Source organism: Chamaea fasciata, unplaced genomic scaffold (assembly GCF_029207755.1).
Source record: "Chamaea fasciata isolate MVZ Bird 193981 ecotype frontalis unplaced genomic scaffold, bChaFas1.0.hap1 SCAF_9, whole genome shotgun sequence".
In the NCBI taxonomy this organism is placed as follows: domain Eukaryota; kingdom Metazoa; phylum Chordata; class Aves; order Passeriformes; family Sylviidae; genus Chamaea; species Chamaea fasciata.
This window is the reverse complement of record NW_027094094.1, coordinates 10,000,614-10,015,666: the sequence shown is the minus strand read 5'-3', so window position 1 is coordinate 10,015,666 and position 15,053 is coordinate 10,000,614. Positions and strand designations below refer to the sequence as shown.

At 42.9% G+C, this 15,053-nt stretch overlaps 1 protein-coding gene across 1 annotated transcript; it reads right to left on the bottom strand.

The window, feature by feature from the left end:
* Positions 1 to 4,858: 4,858 nt before the first annotated feature.
* SMNDC1 (survival motor neuron domain containing 1) lies at positions 4,859 to 14,684 on the bottom strand. Its single transcript, XM_066190948.1, has 6 exons — positions 14,578 to 14,684; positions 13,838 to 13,957; positions 10,286 to 10,428; positions 8,303 to 8,464; positions 7,334 to 7,487; positions 4,859 to 6,557 (listed from the first exon to the last, which is right to left on the bottom strand). Exons 2-6 carry the CDS (start codon positions 13,955 to 13,957, stop codon positions 6,420 to 6,422), a joined length of 717 nt encoding a protein of 238 aa, XP_066047045.1. The 5' UTR covers positions 14,578 to 14,684; the 3' UTR covers positions 4,859 to 6,419.
* Positions 14,685 to 15,053: the final 369 nt, after the last annotated feature.

Here is a 15,053-nt window from a genome sequence, read left to right as displayed (position 1 = left end):
TGGTATCTCCTACCTTTTCTAGTGTTGTGGTCTCAAAGGGGTCCTGATCTCAAGTGCAAGTGAATGGGGAAAATGTCACAGGAGACAAACTTCCATCACCAGCCACCTGCCTGACCGCTCAGCCAGCAGCAGTGGTCCGGCCAGGGGGAAGTCCAGGAAGGAAACAAAACTAAGAGCCTTTCTAATACCTCCAAAGACCTGGGGTTGGTTGCTCTGATACTGGTGGGTTCTTTGTAGCAGGTCCTAGCAGATTTCAGCTAGAGTGTTGATAATTTCTTATGCGATGGAAGCATTCCTCTGACCTTTTAAAGTTGTCCTGCCTTGCTTTATTTCTGCTTTGTGGACTCTGCTTTTTCTCGTCTCACACAGGATCTGCCATCCTCCTCAAATCTCCCTTCGCTGGTCTGATCTCCCGTATTGCAGTGTTCAAGATGACCCATTTTTAGAGAAGTTACTATAATTTTACAAGAATATGGTGACTTTTCCTGCAAAAGCAGAATTGGATGCACTTTCCTGAGGCCGCCTTCCCATGCATTAGGCACACATGCACACACACATACACAGAGCTCCCTCATAAGCTCATTCTGTCAAGTCCTCCCTCTGTAAATTAGATCCCCGGTGGGTCTCTTTGCTGCAGACAAACCCATTAAAAAGACCATCCAGCATTTTCCTTCTTTTGACACTAGTGTATTAGGGAATGTCATCTCGTGTCTGCAGACAAGGTGGAGATGACTATCTGGCTGCATTTGTCACCGTTATCCTGTGGCGAGTTGTCACTTGAAGGTCATTTTAATGTCCGTTCCATTAGCATTGTGTTAGTGACAAAGGTGGTCTCACATCTGTCTGTCTCAAGAAATCTGTAGGTCAATAGGAAGGGGGTTAACTAGACAGACCTATCATTTTCTGGGATTTGTGATTGTGTTTTCCTTTTGTCTGTTTGTTTGCTTGTTTGCTGCCATCTGTTTGTGAGCTCCAGCCGCCTGCTTTTCTTCTTTGTTCTCTTGTACTCGCTGTTCCCTGTTTGTTGTGTTGCCCTGTTGGAGTGGATGAAACATCTGGGTGGAAGTTGGATCCATTGGGTGCTCTAACTGGAGACAGTCATTCTGTTTCCACCCCACCCAGGATCATAAGCTTTCCTTGTGGAATTTTTTCTGACACCAAATGTGCATCGCTGGAGAGAGAAATCAGGGTCACTTCCTGGAAGAGAATGGTAAAAAACTGGACTTCGTTCTGGGATTAGGGAGGTGATAATAATGAAAGACTATATAAAAGCAGAATAAAGTCCTTTTTTTTTTTTTTTCCCCCTGGAGCTTTCTCCCATGGACAGATTGTCCAGTGAGTGAGAAATTCCGTGACTTGATAGTGACTGAAACTCCTCTGCATCAGCAATGCAATCTCTGAATTGTCCTGTGGGACCCTCGGGGAAGAGGAGTGTGTCCTTCTGCCCCTCTGTTCCCCAGTCTGCACAAAATACCTAGAAAACACTGATGTGCTGTCACATTTTCTTGAAATATGCCAACAGATCTGAGTGACATTTGGGAGGATGAATACAGGAGAGTGGTGTCTGCACAGGTAAGGTTTTCCTTTTACTGAAAGGCAGGTGGTTTAACTGGGAATAATACATCAGCACTGGCCTCTGCTTCTCTGCTCATTTCCTCCTGCAGAGAGGACTGATCTATTTAGTTGTTAGGCAGGAGCAGGGCGTCTGTGGGTATTGGTGTTGTGTCTGTGGTACTCAATACCTTTCATGGAGGGGTTCTGTTTGGGATGCTGCTAAAACTAAAGAAGTGTCACAACATGCATGTGTTGAGATCCCATCAAAACTGTTGAGGATCAGGAATCACTGAGCAGCCTCTGAGAAGGGTGGATGTGTTCGAGGTGGGGGCTGGTATGGAACTGAACAGTTGAGTCACACAGTGCTGCTGACCTGGCTGATGCAGCTCAAGGGTGTGAAGTGTCATTTCTTTTGGGAAAGATCTTCAACAGTAACCATGCTGTAAAAGCTGTGGGCAGCAATTTATTTTTTATCACACTGGAAAGTCAGCCCCTTGGTTTGTAGTACCCCAGTGAGGCCTGCAGCAAGTGGTGGGGTGAGCTGGGTTGTTTGGCCTTTAGCAAGTCATCCAACATCTTGGTTTGCAGACTTCTGTGCTGCAGACATGGCATGAAGCTTTATTTAAATACAGCAAGGATACAGCTTCAGCAAGGATTAATTTGGATCTTGAGGGATGTTGCATCAAAGGAGAATAAGCCATGAAGGAATTTAAAGCATTTCATGGTGGTTTTAATATTGTGGTTGCTAGTTAAGATGTACACAGGCCTAGGCCATGATTTGGGCTACCAATGCTCTTGCTGATGCTCCATTCAGCTAAGGTTAGGAAATTCTTTCCATTTAATCCCCTTTCAAAAATATGTCTTAATTAATTGTTTGGGGTCTCCTCCTGGAAGGCTTGATGGGGAAATATGCTTTCCTGTCCCAGAGTGGTGGATAACTACAAAATAGTATCCATCACCCCAGGAAATACCAGTTTCAGCCGGTCAGTCAGACAGGGAAGGTATAAAATGCAGCATCACTCATATTCCTCATGGTAATGTCTCTTTGGGAAGTAACAGCACCTTTCAGTCTAGGTGAGAGCAGGACTTTTTCAGTCAGCACCCACTGTGGGAAGGCTTTGCACTTCTGTACAGACCAAGGAATCATTGCCAGGAGAGTTCAGTGTAGAAAGGGAATTGCTTTACAGAACGAATCAATGCAAGTGCTTTTGTGTAGCAGAGCCTTCAGCTCAAGACCAGAGCTGGCTTGGGTAGGTGGCACCATCATCCCAATGCAAATGTCCCTCCTTATTTTACCATCTAAGTGAAGGTTTTTAGAGCCCAGACAAAGACTGGACCAATTGCAATGCAGAGAGCAGCACCAGATACCAGGCAGCTGTCTTCTTCTAGGGTCTGGCCCAGGAATGTTTCCCTGTTGCAAGAGAGTAGTTGTTTCCCAGGACCCTGCCACAGCTGCTGCAGGTAAACAGAACCTCAAGGGGAAGCACAGAATTTTGCTCCGGGTTTTGCCTTCTAAACATCTCCATGATTGAATTGCAGTCCTCTCAGGTAAAGTCCTTTCTTGTATTTACAAACCTGGGAGACCAAGCAACTACCTGAATGACACAGCATTCACTGGCTTTAGGGAAGGCGAAAGAGAAATGGATTGCCATAGCCATGAGAATTTCAATTTGCTACTGTTGAGGCTTCTAAATACTGACTGGGACAATCCTGGGTCTGAGTCAAGTTTATACTGGTGTAATTTCCATAATGGGTTTCAATTTGCACAGGACTGTGGCTGTACTAGATAAAAGTAAGGCCCTTTAGGAAATGGTTGAAGAGGAAACATGCAGCCCATAATGGTCATTTTGCACAGTACCCTTATCTGACAGGCACAAATCCCTCTTCTCTGACAAATATCTCTTCCATGTCTGTAGCTTGGGGGATTTGAACGCTTTACTTTTACAGTAACTTTCCCTGTCATTTCAGTGTTTTTAAATACTCTCTGCCTATAGCAGGATTTGCTGGCGCTGGGGTAGGTAATTTGTGTACAAAGGCCCAATGCAGAGCATGAGTTCTCAGGCTTCTTGCTGTGTAGACCAGTTAATAAAACTGGAAAATAAATTGTAAAGAATAAACCCAACCAACTAAAACACCATCAGCCACATATTTTGGGTCGACTCAGAATTTGTAATATAAGGAACTCCTGTATTTTGGCAATTACTAGCATTGCTTCACTCAAAATTTATTGTCATTACATGAATTTCTCAAGCCGCTTTACTAAGGCTGTGTTCCAAAGCCAGATTACAATGAACTGGCCCATCCTGCAGATGAGGCAAGAGCATAAAAAAACCTGGTCTGCTATAAGGAATGGCTGTGTGGCCCACACAGCAGTTTCGGTGGGGTGGCTTTTTTGTTCAGGTAAGTTGTTCTCAGATGTTTTCTCTTCATAGATCAGACCACCCTGCAGTGGTCTCATTGTTTCACTTATTCCAGGTAAGGTGTTTCAGGAAAAAGCCAATCAAAACTTTATTCCAGCACTTCTTTGCAGTTAACTGCAAAGTTCATGAGGCAACCCCTGTTAAAAGGGTGACTCAGTGGAAACATACAAGTTTTGCTAAATTTTTTGAAAGGTTCGGCTGTACCAACTTGGACTGGACTATCCCTTGCAGGGGAGGATCACACACCCATTGCATTCTGATGATTCACTTTATTGTTCTCCAGGGCTGGTGAACAAATAAACAGCCCTGGGATGGTCTATTGATTGTATTTATTAAAGTTAAGCAGATGTAGTGCATGTCAGGTAGGGAGTGAGCCTTCTTTTCCAAAGACTATTTTCTGTTAAAAGAACAGGTGGAGTTCAGAATAGGCTTCCTGAAAACTCCAAGTCTGCCTGTTTTAGCATGTGTCAGTTCTGACTTCAGGATGCTGTTTTTGGGTAAGTGAAAGGGACACTCTATCACAGGCACCTGTGAAAGACGACAGGTGACCTTCCTCAACACTGAGCTGTCAGTGTGGCACGACTGTCACCTAGTTAATGTCACTGCTGGGACGTGTCTTTGTTGCTGCAGGCTGCAGTACAAACTCTTTCTGAAATGCAGATTTTATTCTTGACATGTTTTCTATGCAAAACAAAATTTAACCCCCCTGCTACCAGCGAAGATGAGGAATTAAGCAACACCTGCTTCGTCTTGCATTGTGTTGTTACTTCAGAGCCACTTTGGAGTATGACATTTTGTCCACAGCAAATTCTGCTGTACTCACCCCTGTCCTGATGATTTCCCATTATCCTCCCCCCATGAATAATTCCACTTCACCAAATATATCCAGCAGATTTTAAACACTTTATTTAATAAAAGTTAAACATACAAAACTGAAATTAACACACTTTGTATTCATAAAAATCACCTTCTCCCACTATAGGGAGAACCTTTTTCTATGTATGGATTCTAAACTACTGCTTGTAGAGTTTAGCTTGAGTTGTGACTCAGGTAACTGATGGACATTTCCACCAATCAGTGCATCAACAATTGCTGACGTGACCTGATCTAGTTAACAAATTACAAAATGAGCTACATTAACATAATATACAGGGAAATAATGGTCAGGGTTAATGGACAAGACACACATTTTATTTAATGGGGGAAATAGCTGATGTACTCTTGTCCATTAACTCAGCCCTAGATTTTACAAAAATAATATCTACATTGTATACAGGGCTACCCATTAACTTCTTTAAACACATTACGGGTTCAGAGGTGGCATCACTACCGTAAGTGCGAGACAAGGAACAGAGGAAAGCAAATCACAGAGAGAGTACAAAAAAGCAAGAGCTTTTACACGTGGATTCCTGAAGAGAACTGAAGGGGCTCAGCAGCACTGTAATACAGCTGAAGGTACAATGGACACTAGGGCCAGTCAGTTGTGTAAGGACAGAAACTCCCAACTAACCTTTACTCACTGACAACTAACTAATTGGGATCTGGGCATTGGGATCTGCTGTGCCGTGGTTCTCCTTGTCTGGATGGGGCCCAGGCACGGGCTGCCACTGCTGTGACTGTACCAACACACCTACAAGATCTACAAGGAAGGACAGGACAGCTCCTTTCCACAGCACAACCAGTTAACACTCCAGCTCTGATCCCTGGGGATGGGTGGGGATTCTTAAGTACAGTTCCTTGTCCTATGGTTTTCTGGTTACATTTCATTAACTTCCTATTATAATTTGATGAGTATTTATAAAACAAACAAACAAACAAAGAAGAACAACCAACAAGAAACAGCATCTCCTCTGTTTAAATTCAAGCACAAGAAATTTCGACTGGAATTAAGTCAAATTTATTGTTTCTAGAACGTAATAAAGATCCTATCAGCCCTGTTCTGCCCTCATTTACAGCTGTACAAATCGATCTGCAGTGGATTTGTAAGGGAGTTAGTTAAACTTCCTTAGCAATTCCATGTGACATGTAAGCTCTCCCAGAGCTGCAGCAGCTCGGAAATGCTGAGCATGTCACAGACAGCACCGTGACTACAGAAACCAGGGAGGCTCTTAAGGTGCCATTTTTATACCATCACTTTTTTAAAAGGAAAAAAACAAACCTTCACTACTGGTATGAATGAAAGATTCAAAGCTGCAGACAAATACTGCTTTGAAAGAAATAGGCAACAGCAGTTCATGAACATTTACCTGCTACAAAAAGTTTAATGTTTGGGGGGGTTCAAATCAATAGCTGGAGATTTAAGGCTCAAATCAGCTTAAGCCAAAGTGATGGTGACAAAATGGACTACTCACTATGTGCCAACAAATAATTTACTTTTAGAAAAATATAATGATAAAAAGGTAAGTGTAAAGCCCTGCAGAGATGAAGTTCCACCTTTTTCACCTGTTACTGAGGCATAAGATGCCTGACATTATATTTAGAGGTATCTTGATACTGTGTCATAGGTTTGTCTGCAATTCCACACGTTCCAACGCCAACCTTGCCAGTTACACTCTCAGGGGAAGCAAAAATACTCCTTTTCACCTGGAAATAGAACAGAAAAGACCATTTCTGAATAATTACTTGCTGGATTTTACAAAAAAAAAAAGGAACAAAAAAGCCCCCAAGCAATCATTACCACTTGAAGTGCTTCAACACTCTCAACTTTTGCCCTGCAGATGGGCACACTTTCTAACGACCAGCTCAGCTGTGATGTGTTGTCACTGGGCGACGCAGTGGGGCTGGGAACTTCTGGCACCTCAGTACTGGGTGTGATTGTGGCACTGAGGATCTCGGGTCAGGCCAGTAATGAATAAATTCACCTCTCCTAAGGGTATCTCTAATAATTGCTCAAAAGGAAGACTGAAGTTTTACCACTATGTCTGGCAGCTCTTGGTCAAGCCATGACAGAAAAGGAGTAAGACTTAATGTCCTCACTACCTTTTTTGCCCTGCACTTGCTATTGCAGGGCACATCCTCAGCACTGTCTGCTGGGTCATCAACACAGCAAGAAGCCAGACTTGGAGGTTTAGAGGGGCCCTCAGGTTCTTGGCTCCAACAAATATCAGGTGGCAAGTGATGCAAGCCCAGCTCTCCCAGCCAGGTGTAATTCACCCTCTTAGGAGCAGCACTCCTCCAAAACAGTCCAGTAAAAAACCAGGCATTTGAAGTGCACAAAATACAAAAATGCACACTTCAGAATCCCAGGGACACCAAAATCCCTATGTTGCATCCCTTTAAAAAAAATCTCCTTTCTCCCAAGGTACTGCACAGAAGGCTATGCCCTGTTGCTACTCAGGTACTGACAAAAATAAACAAACCTGGCCTTTTTTGTTTTTAGAATAGGCTCTGTTGTTAAACTGTTGCCACTTGACTTTCTGGTCCTCTCGTTCCTGTTCAAGTTCTTTAATTCTCTGAGCTTTTTTCAAAGCTTTCTTCTTTTTATACTCTCGTTGCTGGGCTATCATCTCTTTTCTGGAAAAAGGAGAAAAACAAACCCCACATTTTATGTTTGTTTCTCTTCCTGTAACAAACTAAAATCTCTGTAAAACAGACATGCACATTAGTTTTCCAGAAGTAAAATACAGAAACAAAGCTTGTAAATATTCACCATTTCTAGGAGGTAAAAAAAAATGTCCCAAAAACCTAAAAATCCAAACAATCTTTCCATTAATAAGCATTACCTTGCTTATTTAGGTATTTGGCACAACAACAACCACCAGCCTGCCTGAGGAGCCCATGCCAAACACAGCAACCCATGGGATTGAGTGCAGTGCATTTCTGGGTGAAAAGGGACCTATCAGCACTTCTACATTTCAGAAACATCTTGTGTTTGGAAAATGGAAATAACTCATTGGAGTGAAAAGCCCAAACTTTTCTGGAGGTCTGCAAGACTCTGATGCTACCAATTGTTGGACAGGGATGGAAGGAAAAGGACAAAGATTACTTCAGTGAAGATAAGGAAGTTGAAGGAGTCAATCTGTGCCACAACGCAGCATTCTCAGAACAGCCTTTTAGGGAAGGGATCACTGGTATAACAAACTCTGAAGACTCATACCATCTTTTTCTTTTTTTTCCCCCAAAGTGAAACAAAAAGTTTTCAGCCTTTACAAATACCTTCCTGTATTAGACACAGCAGGATACTAAGTAAATGTAAATTTAAAACAAAAACAAACCAAAAAACCACCTATTTCATTAACCAATTTTTATAGCTGAGGGAGAAAAAGAAAAAACAACCAACCCCAAACCAACCCACAAAGCAGCACTCAGACTGTCTGTGTAGTACTTACTTGGACATGGGTTTGTTGCCACTGTCTTCTTTTGCCTTTCTTCCCTCTTCCACTGGCTTCAGGTTGAACAGGGGTGTGACTTCAGCATTGCCATATCCAGCAAATGTAACCGCTGCTGTTCCATTTTCCTCATCTATTTCTTCAATCTCAGCTTCGTAACACCTGTAAAGATATCATGGCTGTAAGCATGTGAGTAAAGCTTTAATACTCAGCCTTTCAACACCTACATCAGCCAGCTAATGCCACTAAGTGAAAAATTTGCAGATACCAGCCTTCATGTTCAGGGGCAATACACAAATCAACCAAGAGATTCTTGTCTTAAGGTCAAAGGGACAAAGGTACAATGACTGGAATCTGCTGTATTTGACCTTTAGCTTCAATAAGTAATGACCTCAGAGCTATCACAACTAATGATTAATGCTGGGGCCAATCTAACGAGCTATCCTGATTTGGTTTTAGTTCTGGCAGGTCACAGGACAGAAAAAAAGTAAAAATACTGCATTCACAGAATTCATTGAGGAGTTTTAGAAAATGTCAGCTCAGAAGTGCAAGGCTTTGGTTCCATTTTTCTCCATAGGACAAAGAATTGAGAAAAAACTGAAGCTTTCAAAACATTCCCTCTTCAATATTTTAAAGCTTAAGTTTTCTTACTGATTTAAAACACCAATTTTGAAATTTTCAAAGAAATCAGTCCATTTCACATTGATGTGTATGAAACACTTTGGTCAAACTGGCCTCAAAATGGGAAAAATAAAAAAAAAGACAAGTGACATTTCCAAAAATATTTAAAATAACTGCGTCTAACTTCAGGGCAAAAGGATATATCTAGAGCAAACAGAGAAAAAAAAAGTATGTTTCATAGACAATATTCCAGTTAACATTTACTGAATTTCTTGTATGTTTTCAGTGGACCAGCATCTTGAGCTGAGTTAGGTGAAAACACATGATAACTGAGAAGTCTGGCTAGCTCTTTATGGAACACTGCTCACTTTAGAAATGCTGCAACAGAAGAAAGGTTTTCTAAAAAAAGCAGAACAATTAAGTCCAATAAGATGCACTTCAGTGAACACTGACACACACTTCCCCAAGCTCTGACCCTGTAACCAAGGGATCAGACCAAAAAAAAAAGACCCAATGATGACCTAAGATATTCGATTTATAAGCTCTAACACAAAAGCATTTTACTCATTAATAAACAGAAGAACTGTTCACTTTTAGATTAGAATTCTACTTAAGACATCAATAGCTATACCAAAATCTTTACATGGTTACTACATTTTTAAGAGAAGCACATTCATCAAATAATAGAGCCTCTCTCAAAGTGGTAACAATTGGGATACTGGTCCTGCATAAACATTATTTTATTAAAGCTGCACAGTTACACATTTGTAGCATGAAAACTAACTTCTAAATGTTTATTTCAAAGTTTATGGAGTCAGAATTATCTGTTTGGGTTCCCAGAACTACACAGGCCAATATATAGAAAAACACAAAATGTCGATTAATTCTATAGTTACATTACATAGTTAGCTGTTTTATAGCCATACCCAGCATTTTCAATTAAAAATTTATTTCCAATTAGAGGCCCAAATTGAGATACAGCAAGAATTTTTCTTCATAGTAATCAGTGACATTTATGAATGCAATGACAAATTATGAACTACACATCCCAAAAGCTTTACAGAAGACTGTCCTAACTGACCAATTCTTTCAATCTGCCATTTATTACTCAGCAAATGTAACTTATAAAAGCTACCCTACTTTTATAAGGTTAGTGACAAAAAGGGCACTTTTATAAAATAACCCCCCACCTCTCTGCTACCGAAAATACTGACCTTTAATAAACAGTCCAAGGACACTGAATACCACATTTCTTTCCTAATTTCTTTTTGCTTGTAGTCCCCCTGGTCAATTCAAACTGAATGAAAGTCTCTTACCATTGAACTATTTCATGTAACTGTTAGAGAAGTTTTCTACACTTACTGTCCATCCTCACTCCATATGGCCATACACCTGTCCCCAACCTTCCAGGAGTGACTGGGCAGGGCAGAGGCAGAACTGTCAGAACTTGCAAGAGTTTCCGAAGGTTGTGTTGAAAGGAGATCTTTGGTTAACTCTATGACTTCCTGCAAAAGACAAAATACCCACAAAAAATAATTTTTCATATTCCTCTTACCAAGCATATTTTTACCCCAAGCTTAATGGTTTTGGTTTGTTGTTTTTAAGTTACTGTATTATATTCATTGCTGATGTGTGAATTACACTCACTTTGGTTTTTTAATAATTTAATTAAACTAATTAATTGCAGTTGTAGATAAAAATATGCATGGTCCTCACTGTACTGCTGTAAAGCTGCCCATGCCCTCTTCAAATTTTTGAACAGTAGCCTATTATTTTTATAGCATTTCTCTCATTGGCTGAACTGTAGCATCTAGAGTCAGGGTGGCAGAGCACCCTCCAAGCTGTGAAGCCCTCTCATTTTGTTAGAAAGCATCCAAGTGCACACTAAAGAACTGATTTCCTTCAGTTATTTTGATAAAGTCTTTGTTTTTTTTATAAATTCCCCGACTAAAGAGATTTCAGGTCAGGCCTTCCAGTTGCTAATCTAAGATGACAAAGTAACAAAATCTCCCAGTTCATTTACACATCATTCATTTGCAAAAACCTCTCCCAATTTCCTGTAAATGTTACATTAAAGACTAAGCAATCAAGACCTCTCTTTTTCACCAGTGTTAAAAGTCAAAGGAGATGGCACCTAAAGGGCCATGTAAACTTTCAGTATAAAGCAAAGAAACTTTTCCAGCCCTAAAGAAGAAAAAATCTTCACTTCCTTGAGTGCCTGAGCATGAACCATTGTCACTCTCCTAACAAACAGCAACGCTTAAGTCAGGGGAGGGTTACAGTGTTCAACTGAGGCTCCGTGGAGCCTGAACTCTCTTCCCTGTTTCACACCTTACTTCAGCTGTGGGCATACAGAGACTCAGCAAAAGGCAGTAAAGGAGCTGTTCATCATCCCCTAAGAACCTAAAGGACTGTAAGAACTTCCCAAGTAAGTTAATACAACATAAACTTACATGCACTTTTATCTGATAAACTAAACAACCAGCATCAATGGCCTAACAGTTTGTTTCTGTTGCAGCATGTTAATGTCTGAATTTCCAACAGCTAACAAAAGTTTTGCTCTTTGCTTTGAAGAAGCTGCTGGTTAGTAAGTACTCCAGTGAGCACAAGCAGTAGCAACTGTGAGCACAGGAACACACAATTACTTCTAGTACTTAGCTCACCATTTTCCTAATGCCACAGCTAAAGTACAACAGATTTTGATTATCAAGTTGCCTAATTTGAGAACATACAGCATTAGCCTAATTTTCCCTCCCAGGTGCAAAATCCCAAACTATTGCTTAACATACAGGTAGCTGTGTTCTGCAAATCCAGGAGGCATCATGGCTTAAGACAAGTATCTCTCTCAGCAGGTCAAATACATCCTATCAGGCACAAGGCACTCCTGGAAACAAGTGTTTCAGGTATTGCAACTACCACTGACACCAAACTGTTGATTAATTCTTGCCTAAGAGATGGCTTATTCTGGAACTTGGATGTGAATAGTTTCAGACAAGTCTATCAAGAATCCTCTGAATTTAATCAAGTCCCTTACACACCAGGCTATTAAAATAACCAAACTTGTGGTAAAAATCTTCATCTGATATCCACATACCATAATGCTTAGCTCACAAGACAGAAACATGAATTTTATTGCAAGTCATGAGACAGTTCTCGAGTCTTTAAGAGAAGAGATCATTCCAAGAAAATTTCTGAGCAGGATTTGGACTACCACAGCAGCTCAGTACAGCCAAACAGGTTGAACAACATGGCTTGGTGCCACATCCCCGTGATAAGGAGGTGGGACCCACAGGGAACACTACTGAGTTTGCCAAGATTTTTCCTGACCAACTGGTCTTCACAAAGCCAGACAGAGCTCTGCACTCCAGAGCACAACACCCACAGATCTCATCTCCAATTACAGAAGATGACAGCTGCCATCAATCCTAGAAAAGGATTTGGTTCTTGGGTGCACAGACACTGTCCTAGAAATGCTTTGGTGAACTGAAATGAGAAAAGCTAAGTACTTCTAACGATTTCTTCTAATATTTCATCTTGTTACTCAAGAATAATCTAAGCATACAAGATGCATCAGGACTTATAATAGGAAAAAGATGTTTCAATTACATAGCAACAATCTTTTTGAACAGACAAAAAGCTGTTTAGTTGGGACACTGACGCATCAAACCCACTTTTTTAAGCTGTTTGCTTAGTTGGCATATATCAAGTCTGCAAAACATTATGTCATTTTCAAGGTGGAACATACGGATAGCAAACCTTTTGGGGACGAAAGTGTAAAGATCTTCCCCATTCTGTGCAGAAAGCTTTTATTAAAAAGTTTGCAAGTTGTCCTTTCACATCAATGATCTCTGCATATCAAAGCCGAGGTCGTGTTGGTATCGGAAATATCATCCCATATGGGTTTTGCTGTGCATTTTAAAAATATAAAAATATACACATGCTTTTAACAGTGTACAACAGAGCACATTCAGATGATCTATAAAGTGCCTCGTGGGCACAAAGCCTTTGCAGTTTAAAAGGAATTCTAAAGATCACTGTTTGGAGGCACCACTAGTGTTTTGGGGTTTGAAGCCCCAATTTATTACTGTTATTTCCATACAGAGCAGTGGTCACTGAACCTTGCACTGGGTAGTTTTAGATATTTTCACACCTGATGGCTAGAGGAATCCACAACAGAAATGAAGCAACATCTTGCACTCTCATAACAGATTTTAACAGCACTGCTGGGATTTGCTATATGCCAATGTGTCTTTATATGCACAAGAATCTATAAGAGCACTCATACATTTAAAATTGGGCTGGTGGCCTTCCTGTCACTAAACCACATCCCAAGGGCCAGAAATGGGTTTTAGCTGTTAGGAACACACTACGCTCTTGTGACAAATGAAAAACACAACTCTTCCTTTCTTATACAGAAACCCAATCAAGACTCAGATGCACAAGGAATACAGAACTACACTCCAAAGCTTTTAACACTGCAAATGCATTTAATGAGTAAGCGGGCTCTGGATCAAGTTATTTGAGAACTCATGGTAAGCCAAACCATCAGGCTTCAACATTAGTAAAAGCAATAAAAAATAACGACTTTGAGAAATGCTTCAGGGAAAAAAAAAAATTAAAACCCAGCACACGGTAAAGACAGCACTGGCATATCTTTCCCCTCTCCGGCCAAGTTTATAGTAGAAGAGTTTGTTGTATAAATTAGTACATCTTTTTCACTCATCCAAAAAAAAAAGTTTTAAAATGGGCCATACTTCGAGTTTTTCCAAACTAAGCCTACCACGACTATATCAAGCTACGTGGAATGAAAATAACTAACCCACCAAGTGTCTATTTTTGTTGTAGGACAAATATTTAGGAAAGATAAAACACTTGCAAAAGATCCTGACATTTCACCTACCCTCAAGTTCTCACCTGTAAGTCTTTCTTCAGTTTCAGTAAATCCTCATTGTCTGCATTGCCAGATAAGGCAGCCTCGACTTGCTGGAGCTGAGCTTTGTAGCTGGCCAACTGCTTGGCAAGGTCTTCTGACATCTACAAGGAACACACGCACACACAAACCCCACATCAAAACAACAGCCTTGCTGCTTTTTAATCACGCCTTGTGGTCCAAGCGAGGTGAAATGACAACAACAACAAAAAAAAAGCTGTTACTAACACGTTAGAAACACAGCTCATTAAGTTTCGATGACGAGCATTTGTTCGGTAATTTGACAATAGATACCCGCTCATTTAATTTCGGTGCAGTTGCGGCTGCTCTCAGGAGACTTCTGAAGAACAGAAGGCTTAAGCACGTGCCTGTGTACGGGGCACACGCCGAGCCCACAGCGTGTGAGCAGCGGGGCCCTGAGCACGCCTCGCAACTCCCCGGCTCTTCAGAAAACGAGCGCACGTCCCCAGCAAACCCCGCGCACTGCGGTGCGCGCCCTCCGGGAGCCGCACACCGCGAGCCTCAGCGCCGAAACCCTCCGCGGCCCCCGGGAACCGGCCCCTCCCGGGGCTCCCGCGGGCTCGCGCGGGCGGAGCAGGATTCGGGCCTGGGAAAGGCCCGCGCCGGCGGGCAGGCCCAGGCCAGGCCCAGGCCGGGCCCCGGGTGGCTCAGAGCGGGCAGGGCTCGGCGCGAGGGCCCGGCGGGGCCCACCCGGCGGTCTCACCTCGGCGGTGCGGAGTGCGGGCCGCGCCCGGGCCGGGGGCTCCGCTCCGGGTCCCGTCAGGCCGCGCCCGCCGCGCTCCGGCTCCTTCCGCCGCCGCAGCCGGGGGTGGGGGGGGCGCCAGGGGGCGGGGCCTCGGCCGGCGCGCGCCGGCGCTCGCGAGAGCGGTCACGTGTGCTACCGGCCCGCGAGCGCGTCACGCGGCCCGCGGGTCACGTGGCGGGACGCCCCGCCCACATCCCGCGAGGGGGCGGGGCCGCGGCCGAGCGCCCGGGGTGGAGCCCGGGGCGGAGCCCGGGGTGGATGGCGGCCGCGATCTTAAAGCTGCTTCCCGTCCGAACCCTTGTGCGCGTCTTAGTTCGAGAGACGGCGACAGATTTGTGCTGGCACAGATCACACACTGCCGGACGGGACCGGGGGTCCCTGACCCTGCCGGGACCCAGGGGGTTTGCTCACTCGCTTCTTTGTTCCTGACGATA

Coding starts and splice junctions, on each gene's coding strand:
- SMNDC1 (XM_066190948.1), bottom strand. CDS start 13,957: ATGTCAGAAGACCTTGCCAAGCAGTTGGCCAGCTACAAAGCTCAGCTC. Junction 8,465..10,285: donor ATATGGAGTGAGGATGGACA/GTAAGTGTAGAA, acceptor ATATCTTTACAG/GTGTTACGAAGCTGAGATTG. Junction 6,558..7,333: donor CTAAAAACAAAAAAGGCCAG/GTTTGTTTATTT, acceptor TTCTATTTCCAG/GTGAAAAGGAGTATTTTTGC.